This window comes from Grampus griseus (genome assembly GCF_964374135.1).
Source record: "Grampus griseus genome assembly, chromosome: 10".
NCBI classification, from domain to species: Eukaryota; Metazoa; Chordata; class Mammalia; order Artiodactyla; family Delphinidae; genus Grampus; species Grampus griseus.
In genome coordinates, this window is record NC_139004.1 from 99,671,378 (window position 1) to 99,698,873 (window position 27,496).

The 27,496-nt window shown below is 51.4% G+C and overlaps 1 protein-coding gene across 1 annotated transcript in view; it reads left to right on the forward strand.

Annotated features, from left to right (window-relative positions):
• IFT122 (intraflagellar transport 122) overlaps positions 1-27,496 on the forward strand; it is a 70,891-nt gene that overhangs the window by 33,942 nt on the left and 9,453 nt on the right. The window contains exons 14-22 of the mRNA XM_082662880.1: positions 831-1,028; positions 6,201-6,341; positions 9,829-9,882; positions 13,125-13,286; positions 19,140-19,306; positions 21,932-22,103; positions 23,515-23,617; positions 25,555-25,695; positions 26,613-26,707. Coding sequence (XP_082519006.1) covers positions 831-1,028; positions 6,201-6,341; positions 9,829-9,882; positions 13,125-13,286; positions 19,140-19,306; positions 21,932-22,103; positions 23,515-23,617; positions 25,555-25,695; positions 26,613-26,707 — 1,233 coding nt within the window. The remainder of the gene's footprint in view (positions 1-830; positions 1,029-6,200; positions 6,342-9,828; positions 9,883-13,124; positions 13,287-19,139; positions 19,307-21,931; positions 22,104-23,514; positions 23,618-25,554; positions 25,696-26,612; positions 26,708-27,496) is intronic.

Sequence of the window (27,496 nt, forward strand, 5' to 3'; positions counted from 1 at the left end):
GCAGGCAGCCAGGGAAGGTGATTCTCCAGTCTTGCCAGGAGACACAAACATTCCCAGCTATCTTTTTTTCTCCTCTCAGGTGCCCCAGCCCCCTGCAAGCAAAAACAGCTATATTGTTTTTTTCTCATTATAAAAGTAATCCATGCTCATTATAAACGATTCAGGCATTGTAACAGATTCTAGGCAGAAAGGTATGAACATCTGCTGGTCCCTGGGGCCCCAGAGCTGAGCAGAATACTCTGGAGGGGAAGTGAGGGGGAGGGGTGCCTCCCAGGGAGACTGTAGTTTTTACATGTGTGAATTGTCAATGCAGAGAGAATATATTATTTTCTAATTTTAAAAATAACTCACTGTTCTTTTTCTTATTATAAAAAACAATAGATGTTCAAGGACTAAAAGAAAATTTCAGACAAACAGAAAATGTAGAAAATAAAAATTACCCACAATTCCACCCACCCTCAAACAATCCCTGTTAATTCTTTGGAATATACCCTTTTAAACCTTCTTCCATGACTAGCTTTGTATATTCATTCTTTAATAGAACTAGAACCCACCTTGCTGATTTTCTCACTTACTATGTAATTATTAATACTTGGGGATAATAATATTTTTTTCAAAAATAATGCTTATTAAAAAATTCCTACACACACAGTGCAAAGAGGAGCTTGCCTCTGTGTCCTGTCCATTTTGTCCGATCCCCTTCTCCCCCCGTTCCCTACACCCCACTCTTGGCAACTTAGTGTGATTCAGGCTTTAAAAGGAGTCCTTGTCTGAGTGTAGGAATGGTGTCCATGCCCGGGGCTGTCACCCTCACCATCCCTGTTCCTCAGGAGCCGAACGCCAACAGTGTGGCCTGGAACACCCAGTGTGAGGACATGCTCTGCTTCTCTGGAGGCGGCTACCTCAACATCAAGGCCAGCACTTTCCCCGTGCACCAGCAGAAGCTGCAGGGCTTCGTGGTCGGCTACAACGGCTCCAGGATCTTCTGCCTCCACGCCTTTTCTATGTCGGCCGTGGAGGTGCCACAGGTAACCCAGGAGCCTGTCAGCTCTTAGCCGGGGCAGGGCAGACGAGACCAGGAAAGCCAGGCTCCTCGTGGTGCCTGGGAAGGACTGGGGAGGAGAGAGGGGAGAGAGACTAGAGTGGCAGCCGTGACAGCATGGAAGGCACTCTGGACTTGAACCTGAACCCCATCTCCACCCTTTGCAACCTGCCTGTCTTTGGGCAAACAGCTCAACCTCACTGAGCCTCCATTTCTTTCTGATCCTCCTTTCCTGGGAGGGGCGGGGAGGGGTATGCAAGGTTGTCTGGCAGCAGACAGCATGTTTTACTGAGAGCCGTGCGTGGGACAGAGTGGAACAAGCTGGCAAAGCTGGGAGTCCAGCTGGGAGTCCAGCAGGGCGTCCGCATGGCGTGTGAGGGGGTGGTGTGTGCATGTGAGAGAGAATATGGGTGGGACGGGGCGTGGGAGCCGAGGTCTGTTGAGCCAGAAAGGGAGTGTGGGACTGTCTGCACCCGTCCCTCAAACCAGGAGGAGGCCAGAACAGATGTGGGGGGTTGGGGGGAGCTGGAGTCCAGAGCCACGGAGTAGTGGGGAGGGCAGAAACAGACAGGAGGGCAGAGATTGACGACCCAAGTTGGGGCTGGCCTAACCCCGGCGGCCCCAGCTTCCTGTCTTCTCCCCAAGGGAATCGCGCCCTCTGTGGAGCTGTTTTAAAATAGAAACAAGTGCCAAGGAGAGGCTAGCCCTCAATTTCCCATCCTCGAGAGAGAATCACTCTGTACGTTGAGGCTTGTGGGATCTTAGTTCCCCGACCAGGGATTGAACCCAGGCCCCTGGCAGTGAAAGCAGTAAGTCCTGATCACTGGACTACCAGGAAATTCCCAAGAATCACTCTTTTTTTTTTTTTTTAAATAAATTTATTTTATTTATTTATTTTTGGCTATGTTGGGTCTTTGTTGCTGTGCATGGCCTTTCTCTAGTTGTGGCGAGCGGGGGCTACTCTTCATTACTCTTCGTTGCGGTGCGTGGGCTTCCCAGTGTGGTGGCTTCTCTTGTTGCGGAGCACGGGCTCTAGGCGCACAGACTTCTGTAGTTGTGGCTCACGGGCTCAGTAGTTGTAGCTTGCATGCTCAGTAGTTGTGGCTCGTGGGCTCTAGAGCGCAGGCTCAGTAGTTGTGGCACACGGGCTTAGTTGCTCTGCGGCATGTGGGATCTTCCCAGACCAGGGCTCGAACCCATGTCCCCTGCATTGGCAGGCAGATTCTTAACCACTGTGCCACTAGGGAAGCCCAAGAATCACTGTTAAAGATTGTAGAATATATGCACCCAGACCGTTTCTATATGTACATATAATAGATGTGTGATACGCAATTATGAGTATATGATTTTATATAAACATTTTTAAACAAAAGTGGAACCATACTGTAAATACTGTTTTGTGACTTTTGTCTGTAAGTATTGCTCCTATAGATGAAACCTCAGGTTTACTGTACTTACTTTACTGACTGTGGATTATAATCTTCTAATTAACCTGACATTTACATACTGCAGACCCATCACTTTGTATGAATTATTGGCCATCAACTAGCACTCTGGCTTTTTCACTCAGCAGTCTACTGGAAACATGGCTCCACATTAGTAAATGTGCTTCTCTAGCATTTAAAAATACTGAGGTGATTGTAGATTCACATGTAATTGTAAGAAATCATACAGAGGTCCTTTGTACAACTTGCTGAGGTGTTCCCGCTGGTAACAGTTGGCAACCACAGTACAGACTTATCACCTGTGTAGGTGAGTGGTACCTCCGCCATCAGCCCACAAGGTCCCTGGTGTTAGGTTGCCCTTCTGTTATAACCACACCCCCTTCCTGCTGCCCCCATTGTTTTTAATGATTGCTTTTTGTCCCGTCACATGATGTCCACAACTTACTCAACCAGCGCCTATTGTTCGATGGTCATGCTGTTTACAGCTTTTTCCCTATTGTAGATAGTGGGCATCTTTCTAGTTAAGTCTTTGCACCAATCCCAGTATAGCTCCTTGGTATAAATTCCTAGGAGTGAAATTGCTGGGTCAGAGGTCATGTCTATGTGAAAGATTTGTAGACGTGTCTCCAGATTGCCCTTCAGCTGGGCTCCATCCGTCTGCGCCCCCTCCAGACACCTCACCTTCACTCGCGCTCCCTGCCTTGGCTTCTTGTAAAGGCTGGGGCTGGGGTCCGCTTCTCCCTCTAAGCTGATGATACCCTTGTTACTTATTGCTTCGGGAATTAATAGTGCCTGACACAGAACAATTATTCAATAAATGGTAGTAGAATTAAGATCTGAGGAAAAGGAGAGAGAAAAAAAGAAAGCCAGAGAAAGAAGGGAGAGAGGTGGGTGGAAGCAGGGCAGGAGGAGGGGCAAGAACCACCCCTGCTGGACTGTTTCCTTGCGGGGCTCCCCATCCCGAGCCCCGGCTCCACAGCCACCAGAAACACAGTCCTCCTCCACCGTGCCAGACAGGCCATGCTGAGTGACAGTTTTCCTCCAAGACTGCCATCGTGACCTCGAAGATAAATGCAGTTTGCTGCTGCTCCCTGGCTTTGGCCGCCAAGAGGAGCCAGCAGGGCAGCGTGGAGCTTCCTCTGAAGCCAAGCCCTTCAGATTCAGCAGCCAGAGCCCCCTTGGCTGCACGAAGGCCGTCCTGCTGATGCAGCAGGTCACTACTGCCAAGGGTTCGGAAAGGCAGCCTCGAGACAGAGGCTGTTTATCTGTCGCCTCTGCCTCCAGCCATCCTGTGGCTTTGGCCCAGAGAGGAGGGAGAAAGCAGACCCGCTCTGGGGATTTCTGGTTTCCTTTCGAAATTTACATCATCTTGTGCAAGAATTGGTTAGTCAGGGCTGCCAAGTAGGGCGGCGAACCCTGGTCGGGCTTCTCAGGGCGGTGGTGACTTCATGCTTGGAATGCAACAATGAGATCAAGTAGAGCTCAGAGGGCATTTGTTCCCTCAGTATATTTTTAAAACTCCCGTTCTCAGATGGTGCCTCCCAGGCAAGCCCGAGTGTTAACCATTTGTCCTGGGCTGGCTTCTCCTGTGCTTGTCTGAGTCCCCGAACCACCCTTACGGGGCTCAACCTTGGGGGCGGTCGAGGGGAAGGAGCAGTGGGTTTGAGTTCTGACTCTGCCGTCTCAAGCTGTGACCTTGAGCCGCTCCTTTTACTCTTTGGGCCTCACTTTTCCTTGCAGTGGAGCTAAACGCACCCATCCTTCAGGTTTTGTCTGGCCCAATTCCTCTTATTGTTATTATCAATCTTTAAATAGCAAACCCTGCAGAACAACTAAATTGGAACAGAGGTTGTTCACCAAAGGAGTTTAGAAAGGAAAGCTCGTTGTTCTTGGGGAGTTTGAGAAAGCTTCCATGAGGTGGTGACAGTTGATCTGAGCCCAGAAAGGTCTGGAAAGACAAAGGAGCAGCAGGTGTGTTTCTGTGCTGAGAAAGCACAGTGGGGAGGGAGCAGGCTCGCTTTCGCCTGGCACCTTCCCACTTTCAACGCACTGGTAGCCAGTGGGCTGGGCAGGGCATCATAACAGGAGCTAATGAGTTTACCCCAAACCCCACAGCTAGGATGTGGCTGAGCCAGGCCGGGGTTCTAGCTCAACTGCTCCCCGCTTCATGCCCTGCTGCCCCCTTGAAGGGAGGGGAGATGGGGGGGCAGGGCAGAAAAGGTGAGCATTGAGAAGCAGTCTTGCTGTCAGAGGGGAGAATAGCTTAAAAAGAAACAAGTTTCCTTCAACTCTAAAGCTAAAAACTGGGGTCAGGAATTTCAAAGATACAGGCCCCAGACAGAGACAGCAGCTCTTCCAGCTCCACATTTGGGAACCATTAGCGCAGAGGCACTGGCGGATCAATTCCACTGCCCAGGAAGCCAGAAGGAGGGGTGCAGTCCCTTTAGCACGCTGACTGGCCTTTCGTTGTTGAGGACACCCGGACCCAGCTCACACCTGTTCTTGTGTGCGAAAGAACACACACACACACGCACACGCACACACACACGGCAGGAAGGAGCATGGAACCTGGACAGCGTGCCCCCAGTCCAGCCCCAGGGCTTCCATGTGCCACTTCTGTGTCCTTAGCAGGTCAGTTGCCCTCTCAGTCTCTGGGCAGTAATCAGGGGGCAGTAATACCTACTACACAGGGCTGTTGGGACCGATCCAAAAGCACTTAGTAAACCTAAAAAAAGAAGTTATTAAGAACTGTTCACAGGTGTCATGGTGAGGCAGCCCTGTCTGGATGGAGGGATGGTAGGAAGGTTTCCAGGGCCAGGGCACTAGAAGATGGCAGCCTTTCTTGGGAGAAGCAGGTTTTTCCGCCCTCTTCGTAAGAGGCCATCCCAGGCCCCTTCCTCAGTAACGTTGTTCATTCCTTCAGCAAACGTAGACTGAGGGCCTGCTGAGGGAGTTAAGTACGACCCCGCCGCCACCCTCAGGTTGTGCACAGCCTTATGGGGACAGACTTTTAATTAAAATACAGCCAGAATGACTTCCCTGGTAGCACACTGGTTAAGACTCCATGCTCCCAATGCAGGGGGCCCGGGTTCAATCCCTGGTCAGGGAACTAGATCCCACATGCATGCTGCAACTAAGAGTTCGTGTGCCACAACCAAGGAGCCCGCCTACCACAACTAAGGAGCTGGCGAGCTGCAACTAAGGAGTCCACAAGCCACAACTAAGGAGACTGCAACTAAGACCCAGCGCAACCAGATAAATGAACAAATATTAAAAAAATAAAATAAAAATAAAACCCCTTGAGGGGTCAGTGAAGACTTTACAGAAGAGGTGACATTTTAACAGGGCCTTTAAAGCCAACTAGGTACTTTGCAGAGGGCGAGGAGGGGCAAAGGCATTCCAGGCAAGGGTGACATCTTGTGATCCGGCCACCCTGGAGGTGGGGAAAGCCGGTAGTGGTGGAGGGGAGGCGGGTGGAAGTTAGTGCTGCTAAATACGGTGGTTCAATACGATGGCTGTGAAAGAGGTGGCCGAATGGAAGGGCATCAGGTGGGCCGGGGTGAGGCTGAGCAGGGTGCTGATGGGTCATTGTGGCCTTGCTCTGTGACATTCGTCATTAAGTTGGTGCACACACGTGGAATCGGGCTTTGTGTGCGTCTGACTCTTCCATTGCTCTGAAAGCAGTCTTCTTTCCTTTTGATGAAATCCTCCAGTCTGCTCCGATGTACCAGTACCTGGATAGGAAGATGTTCCGAGAAGCCTACCAGATTGCTTGCTTGGGCGTGACAGACACTGACTGGCGCGAGCTGGCCATGGAAGCTTTAGAAGGATTGGAGTTTGAAACAGCAAAGAAGGTAAGCGTCAGTCAGCGTGAGCTGGAATTTGGTCCTCGCAGGCTCCCTTGAGGAGGCAGATGCCTACTGTCATGGGCTCTGGAGTTAGACTGACCTGGGCTGGGATCCCAGCACAGCCACCTCCGTGAGCCTCAGCAGGTAACAGCCTTTCTGAGGTTGCTCATCTGTAAAATTAGGGTGATGACAGGCCCCATCCTCATGGAGTTATAAGGATCTAATGGATAATGCCTGTAAAGCCTAACACAGAAGAAGGGGCATCTGATAGACTGTAGCTGTCAGCCTTATGAGTGACCGTCCATGCACAGCTCACAGCAAAGCCTGCACATCGTCAGTGCTCAGTCACCGGTAGCTTTTATCATTGGTATAAGCACTTACTGGTATTAGGGCCACTTATTACACAATGCTGTTTTTCTTGGCACTCTGCTAAGTACATTGGAAGAAATGGTCAAGTTCTCTGATTCTGACGGCAGTGTCACTCCACACATACCTTCATGGCATGCATGATTCATGGCCTTGATTCGTGGTGTTGTTTCCTGGCCTAGTCTATTAAAACTACAGAAATGGTTGAAAACATTTGCCCCCTTTCCCCACATTAGAAAAAGCCCAGCTCCGTCTCTGAGATGGGTTTTTGTCTGGAGCCTGAGGTGGGGAAACGAGTGGCTTCCAAACCCCCCTACCCTACTCCTCCCTCCCCTCTTTTTCTTCCCCGCAGTCAATTAGCCAGGCCCTCATTTAGCCCATACTCCTGGCTGGTGGGCAAGTGGTTGCAGAAATGTGTGGTGCCTGCCCTGTGCTAGGGTGGGACTTCTAGGCCTGAAAAGAGAGTGGATGGGGACCAGGCCGGGACTCAGCAGCCTGGTTGAGGCCCAGCGGTGCCTGCACGGGCTGGATGACCCCAGCCAGCCGCTTCTCTTGGAGCTTCAGCCCTCCCACTCCCACAGCGGGACGGTGAAAACGGGACTGACAGGCTTGCGTGACAGTGTCATTAGGCGTAACCCCCACGTTGTAAGAGGGATTCTAAAACTGGCAGTGGTTGTACAAGTGCCAACCATTATTACAACAAGTAAAATCACTGTGATACGATAATTATCTGTATCATAGTTTTAGATCTAGTTAGCATAAGAAAAGTGGTAATAGAGGAGGGCTATTAGGAATTCTTAAGAATTCAGAGGAGGAGGAAGCAAGTCCATGGAGGGAGCTTCCCTCTCCTGCCCCACCCAGAAATGCCAGGAAGGATGAAGAATGACAAAGGATTCCTAGAATGTGTTTTGCTTGGTTTTAGCCTGGAACGAAATTAGAAGTCTTCCGGAGAGATTGTCAGTTCCTTACACCCCGCAACTAAGCGTCAGCCTCATCCTAGCATCAGCCAACACCGCCAAGCACGGTGCCATAGACCATTAGGCGCTCAGCAAACGTTTGAAACGTTTGACGCAAACTAAACTGGAACCCCTCCTCCCCACCCTGTATCCTCCAAACGCTCCCTGAGAATAGAGGTTATTGTGTGAAGCCCACAAGACTTTAACCATAGACTAGAACTTGATCATTTTATCCAAATTCCCATTCCCCAGCCTTTCTTTTTCTGCTTTGCCCAAGTCTCAGGCACACGGGGATGGAGGGTGGTTCCCTGCGATAGGCCAGTGTCTCCACTAGATGGCGGAGGAGAGCTGCTTCACACCTGGGAAGGCAGCCCCAAGCAGAACTGCAGATGCGGCCCTGTTCCCACACTTCCCTCTGCTTGAGGTTATCCACGGGCCTTGTGACTCAGACCGCTCCGACCAGGGCACCCCTCACTCTGCAGAATGTATCAGGGCTGAAGAAACTCACGTTTCTCACGGTGACAAGTCCTCAAATCCTAGCAGAGCAGAACTAGGAAGGCCGTGGAGAGGACCTCGCTAGCTTGCCCCTTTCCATAAGGAAGTTGTTGGCAGCCTGGAGGCAAGGGTTAGGTTCAGGGCCCCCCAGCTGGAAGGTCTCAGAGCCAGGACTGAGACCTAGAATGCTCCTTCTTTCCTCTCTGCCACCTTGCCAGACACCCCAGGCTTCCCCCTCATGTTGCTTTCAGGAAGCCCAGATCTAGACGATAGCTTGTAAGCCCTCCTGTGTGGAAAATGGGTGCTTTGAGCCCTCATCCCTTTGCTTATGTGATGCCTGCCTGACCCTTTCAAGGGACCCCTCTTCAGGTCCCATCTGTCAGGTTCCTACCCTGTGATGCTTTGCTTAGTCCAGCCTCCAGCCTCCTGCCCCTGCCCGTTTCCAGACAGTGAATCTGTGTTCTCCAGGGCATCTAGTTCGGAATTGTATAGCTCTTGGCTCAGGGAGAGTTCATGATCTGTTTAATCTGCCTGCCTCCCCTTTTAAAATATGGGCCCCTGAATCACAGAGGGGGACAAGGGCCAAGTCATGTTCGTCTCTGGGTCCCCAGCCCCTGATAGGATGCCTGGCCCTGCAGGATGAAGAGATAAAGTCACATTTTGGTCATCTGTGAGGCAGCCAGAGGCCGGATGACCTGCTAATCTCCTGGCTTTTTAGGTGGAGGATGTCGTGCAGCTGAGCAGAGAGAGCAGTTGGCCAGGGTTGTTGTTCTGCATTTTAAATTCGAAGGCTCCTGGACCTGCTGCCTCCTCCAGGCATGTGTCAGCCCATTTCATATGGGACGCTGTAGAGAAGCCCGCCTGGGAGGAATTAAATGGGAGGAGATGCTGGCAGCAAAGCCACATGAAGATCCGCCTGACAGGGTGGGTTATGTTCCTCTAAAACCCTTGCAGAATCTGAAAGCAGCACAAGGGGCTTAGCTAACATCAGTTTGCTTGCAGAAGGCTGCCTAGAAGTTTCTAGTAGCCCATGGGTTAAAATCTCTGGCTTTACTGCGAGTCCAACGCAAGAGCTCCACTTTTAGGATTTACATAAGAGTTTGCCTTCCAGAGACTTGGAGTGATTCATTCCCTACCTCCCCCTTCCTTCCCGAAGCCATCTTTGTTCCTTCTCAGCTTTCCCCTCTTCTCCTCCCCCTGTGCCGGCACCACAGGCCCTGTGTTTGTGCCCTGCCGGGAAGCAAGGCTGTCTCCTGTGCTCCATCCTGGTCACTGAGGTGGACGCGCGGCCTCTCCTCCGTCAGCACGTCCCCCCACTCCCACTCCTGTGCTGCTGCCTCAGAGGCTCAGACCAGCCTGGTCTTCCCTTTCGCATAGAGATTCCTCCAAGCCAGCCGCATCACTGACTGCAGTATCCGAGTTTTGTTTACCTCGTCCCAAAGTGAGTGATGCAACCAGGGCTTCTTTGCTGTTCTTCATATGGACTAATCCCAGGGATAAAGCCACGCTTCTCTGGGTGGCAGGACCCTCCCAGTACACACGGTGATTAATCAGTGCTTGTTTCTTTCCCTCCTTACTGGTTCACTTTCTAAAGCTTGACTCCCACCCCCAGCCAATCACGCACTTTTGAAGCCCAGAAGGCAGCTGATTTTGTTCTTTCATTTCTTCCCCTGTAGGCCTTCACCAGAGTACAAGACCTCCGGTATTTAGAGCTCATCAACAGCATTGAGGTAAAAGATGAAGCGTTCTTGATTCTCAGGGAAGCGCAGATGCGCTGTCTGTGGTTTGCAGGCGGCTCTTCCAGCAGGCGAGGGTCTTGAGGACACGTGGACAGAGCCCACTGGTGTCTGGGCGTCCGGGCCACAGCCTTGCTCTGGGGGGCAGAGTGCCACGTGGGGGGAGCCAGCACGTGGGAGCCGGGAGTACAGTCTGTCACTTGTTAGCTGGGTGAGGCAGGTGGGTCCCTAATCTCGCAGAGATTCGGTCTCTTGTCTGTGAAATGGGATGAGACCTACCTCACAGGGTTGCTGGGAGGATTAAACAGTTCTCAGTAACCGGATTTCATCCTCGCAGTGGCTGTTAGCTTGCTACCCCCGTCTAGGGCTCCAACAACGTGCCAGTGTAGGAGGCATTTCCCAGATGCACATGGTCTGCACCCACCTGCAGGGATGGGCCCTGGGGAGGGAGGCGTGTGACCCAGCTGGCGCCTGCGGAGCTCTGAGCCCTCCCCGCAGCCCACCAGTCCCGGTCTGGACCTCGTCAGCCACACTCAGAGGCGGATGGGGGCCTAAAGAGGCTGGTTCTAGCTGCACCATTTGCTGGGTGATGGGAGAAAATATTTTTCATTCCTGTGCATCTTCAGGCTGTCTGTCCGTAAAAAGGTTTACATATTTCTTCTTCTGAACAGATTCATTGTGAGGCTCCGGGAATGTGAGATACATTTGAATTCACATATGGAAGCAGTGAGGAGATCAGCAAATGTCTCCTCCCTTCGATTCAGTTCAGCATAATAAACACCTGTTGTGGGCCAAGCCGTGTGGCTGAGCCCAGTGGGCAGAGAGCTGAGTGGAAGAGGCCTGCGGGAGCTCACAGCCTGCTTGGCCTAGTGATAGTTGCCGTTTGTTGAGTGCCTGCTCCATGCCACACGCGTGATTGACGTGCACACGATTTGAAATCCTCACAGCCACTTGATGAGGCAGCTGCTGTTCTTACCTCTATTTGATAAATAAGGAAACTAAGGCCCAGAAAGGCTGGGTCACGTCCCCAGGGCAAAAAGATGGGTTGGAATTTAAGCCAGTTTTGTTTTCCAAGCTCCCGCTGTCTTTCCTCTGGGCCGTGTTGCCCTCTCGGAAGTTGCTCCTGGCGCTTGCCCTGCACACCCTCTCCCTCCCCCAGCACAGTCACAAGGAGCATCTCTGTCTTCTGTTCATTCCTCACCTGCACGGTGAAGGGTTTCTTCAGAGCCACCTACCCATGATGCCCAGTACCACTTACTACTAGGGGCCACATTTGTAGATCAGCTGGTCTGGATCTAGGGGTCTTAACATGAGGCCATGGAACATAATTTTTCTCTGTGTAAAAGTAACCGACCTCTGTGAGGACCAACTCTGGCCACTTATCACGTCTTACTGAGATCCCGTGTACTGTCTCTTCCGGTGTGCTGTGAGCTGGGCAAAGTAAACTTGTAAGAATTGCCTCTTGAAAAAGAGCAAAGTGCCTCTGAGTGCGGATCCATTTTGTTTGCTCTGAGGCCTTAGTTGCTTGCTTCTAGGCATTCAGCATTGTTCCAGAGAACTGGGGTTCTTTACTGCGCTTCTTTTGGATGGGCGAGATGCAACTGTGCTGATAGCAGGAGGAACGGCATCTGTCCATGTGGCTCTTACACACTGAGTGTGTGGAATCCTTTGTACTGATCATGGTGGGGTTCTGGGGCCCGGAACAGTTTTGGCCTAAATTCCACGCCTAGTGAAACCTATTTCTTTGTGTCACTGCAAGATTTTAATTCATTTCCTACTATTAGGAGTTAGTTTATTTGGCAGATTAGCCTAAACTATGTGTAGTTTGGGGTTTTTTTGGGGGGGGGGTTAAAAATTATTTCTGTCGGGGGAAGCATATTGCCTGCAGCTGTTATAACTTTCACCGGCTTGCCTAGGAGTTGTTGTTTTTTTTTAAAATTAATTAATTAATTTTAAATTTTGGCTGCATTGGGTCTTCGTTGCTGCGTGCAGGCTTTCTCTAGTTGCAGCGAGTGGGGGCTCCTCTTGTTGCGGAGCACAGGCTCTAGGTGCGCGTGGGCTTTAATTGTGGTATGTGGGCTCAGTAGCTGTGGCTCGTGGGCTGCAGAGCACAGGCTCCATAGCTGTGGCGCCCGGGCTTAGCTGCTCCGCAGCATGTGGGATCCTCCCGGACCAGGGGTTGAACCCGCCGTGTCCCCTGCATTGGCAGGCGGACTCCCAACCACTGTGCCACCAGGGAAGTCCTTGCCTAGGAGTTTGATTCAATGTTTCATCTTCCTCCACTGTGATACACTTGCTGGAAAACAAGCAAAAGGAGACTGCTGGGGATGAGAGATTGGGTGCTATTGAGTGTTTACAAATACTTGAGCTGTAGACTATTGACTGTTCCCTAACACAGGAGGGAGGGGAGAGTGCCAGTTACTTCTCATTCTCATCACTGCTGTGTGTGTGTGTGTGTGTGTGTGTGTGTGTGTGTGTGTGTGTGTGTGTGTGTGTGTGTGTGTGTGTGTGTGTGTGTGTGTGTGTGTGTGTTTGCCTGCGCGCACAGGTGTATTGTTGGGGGCCGTCACGAGTTTCCGAAGGGTGTATTATGTGGAACAGAGAGCATCTGGAGTCAGACAGAGTCCAAACGCCAGTTCTGTGTGATCGCGACCTGCCCCTCTCCCGAGTCCCGGCTTCCCGCAGTGTGACACTTGGGTGAGGAGTAGCCGGCGCCTAGTGGGTTCTCAACACATGGCATTGCTTGCCTTCTCTTTAGAGACAGGGACGTAGTAAGATTCTCTATCCTGTTTTGTTGGTCTTTTTCTTGGGAAGAAACCCTAAACTTTGTCCTTGTCCACCATTATCATGAGTAACAACTCGGCCAAACCAGGCCTGGGGATTTCGGAGCTCTTAGAGCTTGGGGGCCCCCTACGAGTGGGCGGTACACACCATCCTCACTATGCAGTTGTTTCCTTGGAAGAATATATAAGGAGGCAGCCGTGAGGAATTTCCATTAAACAAACAAAAGTTTGCATCTCTTTTGATCTTCACTCATCTGGAAAAAAAAAATCTGCTTTTGTTGTCAAGCATTCCCACCAGAAACCTAGGTGAGAGACACAACAGCCCAGGAGCCAAGCGTAGGTTCCAGTAGGAAGGCCCAGGGGCTTAACCTGAAATAGCAACATCTAACTTTTGTAAAGGCTGCTTCCTGCCATGGCTGCAGAGGCCGTTTCCTGTGCTTCTAATTTTTCCAGGAGAGGAAGAAGCGGGGAGAGACCAACAATGACCTGTTTCTGGCAGATGTGTTTTCCTACCAGGGGAAGTTCCACGAGGCCGCCAGACTGTACAAGAGGAGCGGGCACGAGAACCTCGCGCTCGACATGTACACAGACCTCCGCATGTTCGAGTACGCCAAGGTAACCCAGCCACGGCCTGCCCACTGCCGTCCCGACCCTGCAGCTTCCAGGCTGTCTACCCCAGAGGTGGTGCGGACAGACGGTAGCTGTGGCCTCAGAACAGCTGTGGGCACATTGATAAACGAGGAACCATCGGAGGCCACTGGTTAAAGCTGACCTACAACTGACCTTTCAGGCTGATGTCAAAAGGGACAGAGTGTAACGGTTCAGAGCTTTGTCAGTGACAGAACTGGATGGACGGTGAGTCCTAACCAGCATAGTCCCTTTGTTAAGGGTTCGGGGTTCTGTTTCCCACAAAGTCTCTCAAACCTTTGTCAGAAGCCACTGAGAACCTGTGTCCTCAGGCATGAGCTGGTTCTGCTGTTGTCGTCACACAGACCAGCGTGGTTCACTCCAGCCAAGGTTTCCTAAGTGCCTGCTCTGCTTGGTGCTGGGCTTCGCACTGGGCCTCAAAGGCGCTGTGACAGAGGCCTTGCCGCCACTGTGAGCACACTGTGCCCCCATCGCTCGCCTGGGGTTGGGGGAGATACCCTCTTGCATTTGGAGGGCCCCTGTTAAGGTTAGTCCCCAACAGGTCTGGGCCTTTAAAGGTACATGAGGGCAGTCTTCCTGGAGCAGCTCCTGGTGGCTTGTGTGAGACTGAGTCCCACTGAGGACCCCAGACCACCAGGACACATGCAGGTTCGCCTAGCGCGGGTGAAAAGAGGGTGGGTGCCTGGAACAGCCAGGATCTTCCTTCCACGGAGGTGCCTTTGTTAACCTGTCTCCGGGTAACCTCAGAGAGGCTTCAGAATGTTCAGTGAGTCATCAGCCACAACCAGTTAGAGGCTGTTAATGGTAATTAGCTAACGAGTTCAAGATGGAAAATTCTCCCCATTTTTTCCCCTGCTTTTCTGTTCCTGGAGATGGCTGCGTGCTCTTTTATCTTCTACCATCCATGGGTCCCTGTGATGCGGCCCGGGAGTTGCTGGTCATCAGTACCTGGCCAAGCACCTGGGCTCCAGTCTGTCTCTTCCTTGGTGGCTCCTTCACCCCAACTCTCAGATCTGGGTGCTTCAGGTAGCCCCCTTTTTGCCCTCTTCAACTTTTGTATCCTCCCCCAAACCCCACCACACACATGACACACACACACACACACACACACACACACAATTTAACAGTGCATTCACACTGAGAACACATAAATCAGGGTGTCTCTTTCTGGGGGTGACAACATTTAAACCAAGGATAAAACCTTGAACTAAAGGATCGAATCCCTGAGGGTAGAATTCAGGCTTTAGGAACAGCTAGGCTTAGTTGTTCTTCCGGACCAACAGCGCTTCCCGGGTCCTCTGCAAAGTCCTGGTGGGCAGCTGTGGTGTAGGAGACAGCACCTTGCCGTGGTGCCCAGAGAGCGGGCGTGAGTCTCAGCCTCCCTGTGGGTGACCTGGGGGAGGCTCCGCACTTTGCCAGCTTCCATTTCCTTCTTGGAGGGTCGCCTTGTCCAGCTGAGCTCAGTTCTGAGAATTGCAGAAATGAACCCACGAGGAAGCCCTTTACAAAGGCCGAGCTGTAGAAAGGCTGGGAGAGTGAGTGGAGCCAGGCGTGACCACAGCATGGCCGTCCTTCAGACCGGCCCCCGCCAGCCCCACCCCGCCCTGCACTGAAGCCCCTCCTCACACTTCCAGTGGGCTTTGTGCGCCTACGCTCGTCCACCCAGAAAGGCAGCCCGTTTACGCAGTCCGTCTGGTCTGCCTCTCCATGAAGGTAAATATGCTGGGGGTTGTTTCCGGTTTCAGGTTTTGATCACAATTCCAAGTAGGATCCAAGTAGGTTGCTTCCATTTCATTCCCCCCCCGACCCCCGACAGTCTGAATTTGAGAAAATGTGTACGTACACATTATGTCGGGGGGTGGGGGAAGATACAGTGCTTATTAACATGGCATGTTTTTGTTTACTTGAAAATTGCTTCCCAGGATTCAATCTGGTTTTCAGAAAATTTTTAAATTACATTCCCACGTACAAATAAATTGTATGCTTTCCGGGGAAGTGACATGTTTATATGGAGATAAAGGGAATTATAATGCTCTTAACTCTTATGTAGTATATCCTTATCAAAATCACCAAGCATGAGAACACTGTTTAGTCTCATTCATCACTCAGCACAGCCTCTTTCTGTCCACTCCGGGACAGAGTCTTTGCCATGGCCCCAGATAACGTGTAAATTAGCTTCATGGGACCAGAGAACCTTTGGAAACCCAGTTTGCTGAGCCTTGAAGCACCATTTAGACTTAACTTCTATTAGGTCCGAGCTCCAGGAGCTGGAGCGTGGGGCTGGAGGAGGCTCTTTCAAGCCCGGGAGCTGTGTCCCTGCCTGGTCTCCACACTGACGACCCAAATTTATGGCTTGCTCTTAGCCTCTGACCCTTCTCACTACAGGGTGAGACACCCGGAATCCACTGAGCACTCCCTTTGAAGGACATTCCTGTTCTCTCACGATGCCTGTTTTCCCCAGCTGCTAACCTCATTTAGCCAACCAGTTTAAAGAAGAGTTTCCGGCTTTGTGTTGGCATAAAGAGTACACGTTGTAGCTGCCAAGAGTAAAGGCTGGGTCTGTAACAGCCCAAACCAGGCATCTGCAGGTAGTCAGCGGCTGCCTTCCAGCCCCTTCACCTGTGTGCACTGCAGAGAGCCCCAAGCCAGCGAGGCGGGCCTGTCTTTTATTGGATCCTCAGCATCAGAGTCATGATGCTTCTTCCTCTCCTGAAAAGAATCGCTTGTCTTAGGCCAGTCTAATATGTTATTTTAGGGGCTACCCAATTACCCTGAAAGCAAATGGAAGAAAAGAGAGAACGCTAATTGTTCAAGTGGGTTTTTAGCATACATTGACTGTACTTTTCTGACAAGTGAGTGCTAATCAGGGGAAAGGAGTGCTTTCTTTTTTTTTTTTTAACATCTTTATTGGAATATAATTGCTTTACAATGGTGTGCTGGTTTCTGCTTTATAACAAAGTGAATCAGTTATACATATACATATGTTTCCATATTTCTTCCCTCTTAGGTCTCCTTGCCTCCCACCCTCCCTATCCCACCCCTCTAGGTGGTCACAAAGCACTGAGCTGATCTCCCTGTGCTATGCGGCTGCTTCCCACTAGCTATCTATTTTACATTTGGTAGTGTATATATGTCCATGCCACTCTCTCACTTTGTCCCAGCTCACCCTTCTCCCTCCCCATATCCTCAAGTCCATTCTCTAGTAGGTCTGTGTCTTTATTTCCATCTTACCCCTAGGTTCTTCATGACATTTTTTTTTTCTTAGATTCCATATATATGTGTTAGCATACGGTATTTGTCTTTCTCTTTCTGACTTCACTCTGTATGACAGACTCTAGGTCCATCCACCTCACTACAAATAACTCAATTTCGTTTCTTTTTATGGCGGAGTAATATTCCATTGTATATATGTGCCACATCTTCTTTATCCATTCATCCGATGATGGACACTTAGGTTGCTTCCATCTCCTGGCTATTGTAAATAGAGCTGCAGTGAACATTTTGGTACATGACTCTTTTTGAATTATGGTTTTCTCAGGGTATATGGCCAGTAGTGGGATTGCTGGGTCATATGGTAGTTCTATTTGTAGTTTTTTAAGGAAGCTCCATACTGTTCTCCATAGTGGCTGTACCAATTCACATTCCCACCAGCAGTGCAAGAGGGTTCCCTTTTCTCCACACCCTCTCCAGCATTTATTGTTTCTAGATTTTTTGATGATGGCCATTCTGACCGGTGTGAGATGATATCTCATTGTAGTTTTGATTTGCATTTCTCTAATGATTAATGATGTTGAGCATTCTTTCATGTGTTTGTTGGCCATCTGTATATCTTCTTTGGAGAAATGTCTATTTAGGTCTTCTGCCCATTTTTGGATTGGGTTGTTTGTTTTCTTGTTGTTGAGCTGCATGAGCTGCTTGTAAATTTTGGAGATTAATCCTTTGTCAGTTGCTTCATTTGCAAATATTTTCTCCCATTCTGAGGGTTGTCTTTTGGTCTTGTTTATGGTTTCCTTTGCTGTGCAAAAGCTTTGAAGTTTCATTAGGTCCCATTTGTTTATTTTTGTTTTTATTTCCATTTCTCTAGAAGGTGGGTCAAAAAGAATCTTGCAGTGATTTATGTCATGGAGTGTTCTGCCTATGTTTTCCTCTAAGAGTTTGATAGTTTCTGGCCTTACATTTAGGTCTTTAATCCATATTGAGCTTATTTTTGTGTATGGTGTTAGGGAGTGTTCTAATCTCATACTTTTACATGTACCTGTCCAGTTGTCCCAGCACCACTTATTGAAGAGGCTGTCCTTTCTCTGCTCTACATTGTGAAAATGACTCTACTACCCAAAGCAATCTACAGATTCAATGCAATCCCTATCAAACTACCACTGGCATTTTTCACAGAACTAGAACAAAAAAGTTCACAATTTGTATGGAAACACAAAAGACCCCGAATAGCCAAAGCAATCTTGAGAACGAAAAATGGAGCCGGAGGAATCAGGCTCCCTGACTTCAGACTATACTACAAAGCTACAGTAATCAAGACAGTATGGTACTGGCACAGAAACAGAAATATAGATCAGTGGAACAGGATAGAAAGCCCAGAGATAAACCCACGCACATATGGTCACGTTATCTTTGATAAAAGAGGCAGGAATGTACAATGGAGAAAGGAGTGCTTTCTTATGCTTTGTGAACTTGACACAGCGCAGCCTCTGCAGGGTACATTATTCCTGAGACAAACTGCTTCTTAGGAGGAGTGCAGAGCTGGGCTCCAAGCACTCTCAATTTCCCTTTTTGAAAAGCCCCACCTTTCAAATTGTCAGCACCAAAAGCTGCCTCAACTATGGCAACCCTCAACACATGTTTTGGGTAACTGTATCCTGAAAAGAGGTGATATTCTGAGACTGTTTCTTGCGAATTATAAGGCCAACCTGGGGAAGCTGGGCACGGCCCCTCAGAGGCCCCTGTTGCGGTGGAAGGAACACAGGCCTCTCCTCCTTCATGGATTCTCTCCCAACCCCTTCCCCCTGCCTCAGATCCCCCACGGCCTCCTGCTGTCCCCACCCCTGCAGACCTGATCTCAGGACAGGGTCTGATACTATCCTGTTGAGAAGTAATTAACCATAACCAAAACCACTCGTGCTCCTTGTCGGCCCCAGGCAAACAGCTGGGGCAAAGCCGAGGGGACAACGCCCTGAGTTCAGGCAGCAGAACGTGAACAGAGTCAGAAAACGGATGCCAGTGATACTTGCAGTGTGGTGATGGCTGAGGGGCCGTCGTAGAACTCTGTAAACCATCTTGCCTCCTTTAAGTTCAGGGGACCACATACTCAGCCTCACTCTGAGGCGTGTGGTATCATCCTTACACTCTGAATAAAGATTTTAGGTCTGACTGTTTGAAATTTTGTAACGTCACTATAAAGGAATAGTTACACATACATCAAACTCTATATGAGAGAGAAACAAAGTACTCTGATCATAAACCTCCCACACTGCGGGGTTGTGTGCAGTACCCCAGAGAGTCGGGAAAGTGTTGTTTAGCTGAAGAACAAACGTCCATTAGTGGGAAGGGCAAGAAACATTGAAGGCCATAGTCCTTGACACTGACCTCGTACCCCCAGGAGCACCTGTGGGGCGGCCTGCGAGCCCTCCTCCCCAGCACTTGGGCCTGCCCTGCAGTCCGCCCCGAGGGTACGGGCTCATGCCTGCATCCTGACCGCCTGCTGCAGCCAAATGGGGCCCTTCCTTGCTGCAGCCTTCAGCAGCCTGACGTAATGCTGGCAGCAGGAAGTTCTAATCCGGAATGTTTTTGTTTGTTGTGCTTCCTCAGGATTTCCTTGGATCTGGAGACCCCAAAGAAACAAAGATGCTAATCACCAAACAGGCCGACTGGGCTCGAAATATCAACGAGCCCAAAGCCGCCGTGGAGATGTACATCTCGGCGGGCGAACACGGCAAGGCCATAGAGATCAGCGGCGACCACGGCTGGGTTGACACGTAGGATTTCAGTCCCTGCCCCAAGAGGCATTTGGCAGCATGTCATGTCATGTCAGCTCTTGGTTTTGACTGACAAGGAAAAAACTAGTGTTTCTCTAAGTATCTGATCCGAAGGTGATGGTGACTTGGTTTTTGGGAGACACAGAGACTGAACGAGGCAGTCGCTGCCTTTGGGAAGCTCAGCAAGGCCCTGGGGAAAGGGTGGTGGGGACTGAGGGGGGAGCCACCCAGGCCCCGGGGCTGCCATTCCCTGAGCCCTCCCTACGAGCCGAGCCGGCCTTCGGTTCTCCCCCACACCCTCCGCGTTGGTGTTTCCATGCCCACCTTCAAAGGAGGAAACCAAGGTTCAGGGACCAAGTGATCGTATAAGGCCAGGTAGCTGGGAATTTGTGGAGCAGAGCTACAGACTGATCTCAGTGCCCATAACCGGTATGATGGTAGGCCCTGAAAAGAACAAGAAAAGTCCTAAGCATGTCAGGGAAGGAGACGTGAATTCTCACGGGAGGAGCCCTGGATGTCTTCTCCTGAGAGGTAGTCTTTGCACGAAGGTCATTTGACGAATTTCAGGAGGTAGAGTTGGTAGGAAGGGAAGATCGTGCAGGTGGAAGAACTGCCCAAGCAGGACAAGTTGGCGTTGGTCACATGAAGGGTCCAGGTGAGGGTGGAGGATGCAGGCTGTGGCAGGGGCATCGGGGCTGGCCTCACCGGGAGGGCCTCCGGAGCCAGCCAAACTGAGGCGTTTAGATTTGTCAGTAGGTGGTGAGGACCCCTGGTCGGGGCTGTGCTCTCAGAAGCCCACTCAGGCAGCAGGTGGGGGGATGGAGGGAAAACTAGAGGAGGACCAGGTAAGTGGCCAGTGTGGCAGCTGAGAGAACGAGAGAGACGTGGAGGAGGTGAACTGACAGGACCCAAGGCAGGGTGCGTCGGGGCAGGGCTGGCAGAGCTGATTCTGAGCTCTGGGCCTGGTGGTCAGTGATTTCACTCAAGGCAGAGAACAGAAGCAACGGGGACTTGGGGTGGAGCTGCCAGACAGAGCATGGATTTGGTCTTAGGACTCTTAGAGCATCAGACCTTCAGGCAGAGGGCTTTCTCCTCCCACCGTCAGGGAGAGTGGGCTTTGTGCTCACACATGTACACACGTATAGGCTGCTACAGCTGGCACAGGAGAAGAGGTGAGGGAGTGGCTCCTGAGTTTGGCTCAGTCTAAGCCCTGAAAGCTGTTGGCTGTTCTAGAAACAGGTAGCAGTGGCCCGGGACCTGGGAGGGGGAGGGGCTGGTTGATGGCTAAGTCATGTGGTTGGTGTGGTCCCTCACAAAGGGACCTGGGGGGGGGACCTACTACCCCATCTTTCTCTTGTCCAAGGATAACGTTTCTTGAAGATAGAGGTGCAGATTTTGCCCCCCAGTTATTCTGTTCATGAAAGGTGTGGTACAGGAGAGAGCCAGGCAGCTTTAGGTCCCCCACTCAATCCTCTGGTTTTGCCTGTCACTTTCATTTGCAGCTTATATGAATCAGGTTACCCTGGGGATACTTAACTAGTGCAGAAAGGAGACATTAAGCATGTTCTGTCCTTCTTCCAGGCCTGGCTGTAAAAGGTGCTTCTCCTCCAGGGACATTAGGGTTAATGGGCGGGGCGGGGGCGGAGGTGCTAAGGGGTTGCCTGTGCCACCTTTCCCTAAACACGTGTCCTTTCTTTGCTGAGAAGTGTTATTTTTAGATGCCATTATTATTCTAAGTACAGATTGACAGGCCTCCCTGAGCTCGCCTGTCTCTGAGACAGGGCTTTGCTACAGCTGCTTCTCACAAAGAGCGAGCTGGGTAGAACCCCTTTCCCTTGGGAGAGCTGGTTTTACTCAAAACCCCGGCCTGACCAGAGGGAACAAGCACTTTCCACGCAGCCTCATGAGCCCACGAGCAGTGGCAGGGCTGGCTACCACTGGGGAAAAGTGGTGAACCAGTGGTCCCCATGGCCCCTCAGCCTGGTCAGCACTTTGGCCAGGAGGAGAGGCACAGTCAAGATTCCCTGCAGGCCTTCCTTCCAGAGCTCAGAGCAGAACCGCACATGCCTCTTCCTTGAGAGGTCCTGTCCCAGAAGACATCTCCCACCTCTGCTTCTACTTTCCTGTGAGAATTCCTCAAATGGTGCTGGAAAGGGCACTCTGCCACTTCCTGGCTGCAGAGTCTTGGGCAGGTTGCTTCACCTTTCACCCTAGCCTCTAGTCTCCTCATGTGTTAAATGGGAATAGCAGTACCACCCCCTTAGGGCGGTGAAGGTTCAGTGAGATCACACATGCGAAAGCTCATGGCGCTGAGCTTGACGCCCGTAGGTGATGAGTAAACGTTGATTTCTCTCCCCAAAGCTTGCTGGATAGGTTCGTAACTCATGTGAAAGGCGCAAGAGGTGGGGGAGCTTGTGTCCTTTACCAAGCAGCGTTTCTGGATTAAGTATTCACTCAATTAATAACCTCCCATCAAGCACCAGGGGCCATGGCGCCATACGGAGGCCTGGGGACGTCAGCACGGATCAACACCGAGCCTGCCCTGGGAAGACGCAGACCCTCGCTTCCTTCCACCGGGCTCCCTTCCTGGGAGTCCATCTCCTCCCTTTGCTCTCGCCGCTCCAGGCTCATCGACATTGCCCGTAAGCTGGACAAGGCCGAGCGGGAGCCCCTGCTGATGTGCGCCCACTACTTCAAGAAGCTGGATAACCCTGGCTATGCTGCCGAGACCTACCTGAAGATTGGTGACCTGAAGTCCTTGGTTCACCTGCACGTGGACACCCAGCGCTGGGATGAGGTGAGTATAGGGGGCCCTCCCTGAGCCCTGGGACATGGGGATTTGGGGGGTTTGGGTGGAGAGCAGCTGTCCTCCTTGTGGGTGTGAACATTGGCCTGGCAGTCACGAGACTCACCTGTGAATTCTCTGAGCCAGAGTATCCTGGAGGGCCTCTCCGTACTCACTTTCTGTTTGTTCGCTTATTCGTTCATTCATTTGGAAAATTTTTATGGCCTGCTGGCTGTGTGCCAGCCCAGTGATGGACCCCAAGGATGTGGGAGTTAACGTGACAGCCCCCACTGCCTGCTGTTGGTCTGAGCTGCCTCTGACCAGCACCACGGGCTGAAGCATCGCAGACAGGGAGGCACACCTGTGTGACATTTAAAACCTGCTGGCTGGCATTTTGGCAGAAGATGCCACCCGTACTTTCCCTGAAATGGCCGGAGCCATTTCAGGGGCCAGCTCCTCCTCCTCTTCCTGGCCCCCTCCCCCCGACTCCTCTGTCGTGAGGGTCGGTCAGAGAATTAGCCAGGCCAGCGGGAGAGATGGCTGTGGTGGGGCTGGTGGAGCAGCTGGTGTGCTGCCCCTCTGTGGCTTAAGTCCCGCCCTCCAGCTGACTGGCTCCCTGTGCCCTGGATTAAAATTCATCCTCGAGGGGATGAGAGCTGTGCACACCGTCCTCACCCTCCCCACCCACCCACTGTGGTCTGGTCTGCAGAGCCGCTGCAAGGCCTTTGCTGGTAAGAGCTGTCTGACTCTTGTCTCCCCGCTAATTGGCTCCATTTGGTGAGGTGACAGGGTCACTGATGAGAAAAGGTGGAGCCAGGGACAGAGGCAATAATGGCTTCTCAAGATACATTTATCAGATTTCTCAAGCAGCATAAATTAGAGCATCTTGGCTGTGCATGAGGCAGACTTTCTCCCCGTTGCCACATATTTTCCCCTGTGACTCATTTCCGGTTCTCCCGGTCTGACAGGTGGTTCTGAGGCTTAGATGAAGCAGTCACCGGGTCCCATGCAGCACCACGACCACGGTCATCTTTGACAGCTAATAAGCAGCAATGATGATAATGTCAATTATCTTTCCTTAGGTGTCGCCTGCAATTAAAAGAAATCTGTTTGCAGCGCGACAGGAGCCCACGCAAAGCCTCAAAATAAAATGTTTCCGATTCTGTGCCACTTCTGTGGTTCAGAAACAGACTGTGTTGTTACTGAATCCAGTTGCTTGCATATTGCTGTTAATTGCCTTTTGTTTTCAAAGAGCTGATTTGTTTTTGCGTTTCTGGGGGTGGTCGCGGGGGGAGGCACTCTCCTCCTCCGAGTTGTCAGGCTGGCAAAATATGACATCCCTGATGGATTCAGCCAAGCGCCCGTGTTTTCATGGGGGCTGCGGGGGCTGCTTTATTAAGAAGCCATTTGCTCCTTCCTCTAGGCCTTCGCCTTGGGTGAGAAGCATCCCGAGTTTAAGGATGACATCTACGTGCCCTACGCTCAGTGGCTAGCAGAGAACGATCGTTTTGAGGAAGCCCAGAAAGGTAGGCCACATAGACTGGCACCTTGCACAAGGGGCAGGAGAAAGCACTGCCAAGACACACGCGTCAGGTAGGCTGCCCAGCCCTCCTGCCGTGGGCCCCAAGACAGCTTCCTCGGCGGCTGTGATGTGCTTGGTGCTGAAAGGCCATGGAGCCGTGGGAGGAACACGGGCTCTGCGTGGGATGCACCCGGGCCCACCACTCACATGCCCCAGGACCTTCAGCAGGTCCTGTCTCCTCTCTGAGCAAAGCACCGTGAGCTCCAGTGTATCTTCCTGTTTATTCCTCGCAGCAGCCCTGTGATGTAGGTACCGTTTTGTAGGTGAGAAAACTGAGGTTGGAAGAGGTAAAGGGATTTGTCTGAAGTCCCACAGCTAGGAGGTGGCAGAGAGGGAATTTGAGGCAGGGTGGGGGAGGACGGAAGGAGAGTGGCCGCAGAATGGCCAGAATGGTCCCACCTGCCACTTTCCTCACCCGGAAGAGAAACTTGGGTTCTGCTTCTGGCTCAGGGAAACGGGGTGTCCTCTGCTCCTCAGCTTACCCAGTGGTAAAACGGCTGGGCACAGGAGTGAGAGGAAGTCTAGCGCTTTAAATGGTAATAATAATTTTTAAATGTGATGGCCTTCTGTGTGTCAGGCACTGACTGGGTGCTTAACCACATAACCTTGCACCTCGGCAGTAGCCTACAGAGACGCAGAGGCTAACTGTGCCCTGCAAAGTCCCAAAGCCACAGAGTGGCAAAGCCAGAATTGGACCAGGATCTGTCAGACTGGGGAGGCTGATTCTCCCAACTAGGGTTCACTGCTTCTCTAGGAAGTATTCTAATTGAAGTTGGATGTGTCATGTTCCATAGCATCCCATTTGCACTTCTCTGTGGGAACAGTTGCCACCTCCGGACACATTTCGGAGTGGCTCCCTGTGGAAGCTCCTCAGCTGAAAGGCCCCGTTGAAGGACAGCACGTTCTCCATTGCTTCAGCATTTCCAGAGTACCCAGTTGCTGAAGTATGTGCATGTTTGGGCAAAACACATCAACCTATCCATCTGTCTGGTCTGTCCTTCCAAGAATCCATCGCCATAGTAACTTGGTACTCAGACAAGAGATTGGAGATGAGACTGGAACAAAGGCCAGACCTTTTCCTTCCCTAACGCAGAGGATTTGGATCATCTGAGCCACCCACATGTGGGCAAGCATCACAGCTAGAAGTGCTTCCCCAGCTGCCCCCAACATCCTGAGGGTCTGGCCACACAGTAGGGACTCAAGAAATTTCTGTTAAGTGGATGTGAGAACGACTGAGAAATTTTTGCTTGTTTTCACAAATGTTTGGTTGCTAGAACCAAGCCAGATTTTCCAAGGTTGTCATCAAAAAGCACTCAGTTGGAGACTGACCAAGCGCTTGAGTCGGGCTCGGTTCTGTGACCTTGGGTGTGCCACTTCACCTCCACCTTGCGAGTGCATTCAAAAGCGTCTTCCTAGGTCTGTTGTGACGATCCAACAGACTCACAGATTCTGTTGTGAGGGAATCATCAACAAAAGCACTCTGTAAAACCACCGAGGCCGTTACAGTGCCAGGTCCTGTTAGTGTCACCTGGGGAGTCACTAGGCTTTGTCCTGGAACAGGGCAGGGGGCAGAACCTCACTGACGGTGAGCAGCGCTTCTGTCCTCGGACTTTGCCCTGCAGTTTGGCCCCTCAGCTTTCTCTGTCTGCCATGCCTTGCCAAAGCGGGTTGCCTTTTCCCAGCCAAAAAGGCGTATATCTCTCTGTACTTTTTTTCAGGATGTAGCCTTGGTTATTTATAGCCTCTGGCCTGAGAGGCGCATCCCAGCAGCACGGTGCTGCAGATGCTCCAACAAGGGTCCTACTTCTACAGCAGCCCCTTGCAAGCCCTGCAGAATTCCACCCAGCTCCCCCCATGGTGTGTGCTTTTGTGCCCCTGCAGCGTTCCACAAGGCCGGGCGGCAGGGGGAAGCAGTCAGGGTGCTGGAGCAGCTCACACACAATGCCGTGGTCGAGAGCAGATTTAATGACGCTGCCTATTATTACTGGATGCTGTCCATGCAGTGCCTCGATATAGCTCAAGGTAAGTAAACATCAGCAGGGCCGCTTGTTTTCCTGGCCCCACTCTGGCAACAAGATAAACATCAGAAGAGCTGCGAGGTTTTAATTAAAGCCCTGGGCTTTCCCCTGTGTTGCTAATTCAGAACATATCTTTTCCCTGCTACCTGGGAACCTGTAACTGGACCTGGCTGAGCCGTGGTTTCAAAATGTTGAACTAAATGAAAAGGTGAAAAAGAGATCCGTTTACAGTAACACACTCCAGATTCTCGCTCATCCCAGGCAGGAAGATAGTTTCGATGTTGCTTTCTTTCACAAGACTTCCCATGATGCACTGAGGGAGTTCTGGAAGCGGACGGGGCAGGGAGATGCTCTCCACTGGGCCGAGGCCAGCCTGCAGGAGTGGGAAAGACACTGGCATTGGAGCAGCTAGGCGACTCGTAACAAGTCACAGTCCTTCCTCAGCACTGCAGCCCCATCTGTAGCGTGGGGGTCATCCCGCCCTGCTTCCTTCATAAGGCTGCTGTGAGCCTCCCAGAACCATGGTTATAGTTTGAAAGCTGTCAAGCTCTAGCAGAAGGTGGCATTTTTTGTTCTGGCCAGTGGTTTGTGATTTGATACGCAAGGACACAGAGGGAAGAGCCATGAGGTGAGCGTGAATGAACTTGACGTCTGTCCACCCTCCCTGCCAGGTGGCTCTGGCTTGTCTGGATGCCAGTGATGGCCCTCTCGCACAGCTGGCCCTCCCCTAGGGAATGACCCTGAGAGAAGTCCTGCTGTGTGCTCTGCCCTGCCGAGACGTTAGCTGCCTCAGGATAGCGCAGCTCCTGCGCAGAGTGCCTTTCCCATCTCCCTGGCTCAGGTCTGGTGTCGGGGGAGAACCTGCACAGTCTGACACGCCCTCTCCCTCCTGCCCTGCTCCCCTCCCGCTGTGCCCTGCAGACCCTGCCCAGAAGGACGTGATGCTCGGCAAGTTCCACCACTTCCAGCACTTGGCTGAGCTGTACCACGGCTACCACGCCATTCAGCGGTACACGGTAAGGTGGCCGGGAGATGAGTCCTGGCGGGGGCACCAGTCCCGGCTGAGCTGGGAGCCCTGGGTACGTCTTAACAGAGCAGCAGACCTCTGGATGGAGGGTAAACCCAGGGCATGATGACCTGCTGAGAAATCCTCGTCTCCTCCTGGGAGACAGTTTGGAACTTTGATTTTCCTTGATTGGTTACTTGTTTGAGGTGCAGCATGTGGGCTTCAGAATTAGCAAGCCAGAGCTGGAGTGGGCCCTTCTGGTTGCTTGCTTCAGGTTTGGATGGCTCGGGCAGACTCTGGATTAGCCACTCAAAGTGCTGTCTCTCTAAGTGATCGGTGGGGGACGTTGCCTGGGGCCCTCTCTTCTAGGTGGGTGAAGGTCTAGCTCTAACCAAAGGCCTGAGGTCTCTTCCCTGGCCCTGCCACTGACCTGCTATGTGACCTTGAGCAATTTACTTCTCCTCTCTGACCCTCAGTTTCCTTCTCTATAAAGAAGAGTGTTGCCTTGATCTCCAGAGACCCAAATAGTTCTTTTTAGTTACTCCTGGATCCTTCTGATTAAGCCATTTTAGATCTGCCTCCTGACAGTAGGGAACAGGTGACAGATTGTTATCAGCCTCCCTATTTTGGGTACCTTCGATCACTCAACAACGTGAGCTTATCCTGTGCTCGTAAGCCAGAGGGTAATATCAATAGACGACCTTTATTGAGCACTTGCTACATACCAGGCAATGTGTTGAGGGCTTTATTGTGTCAGCCTTTCAACCATGCAGTGAGATAAGTGCTGTCATCCCCATCT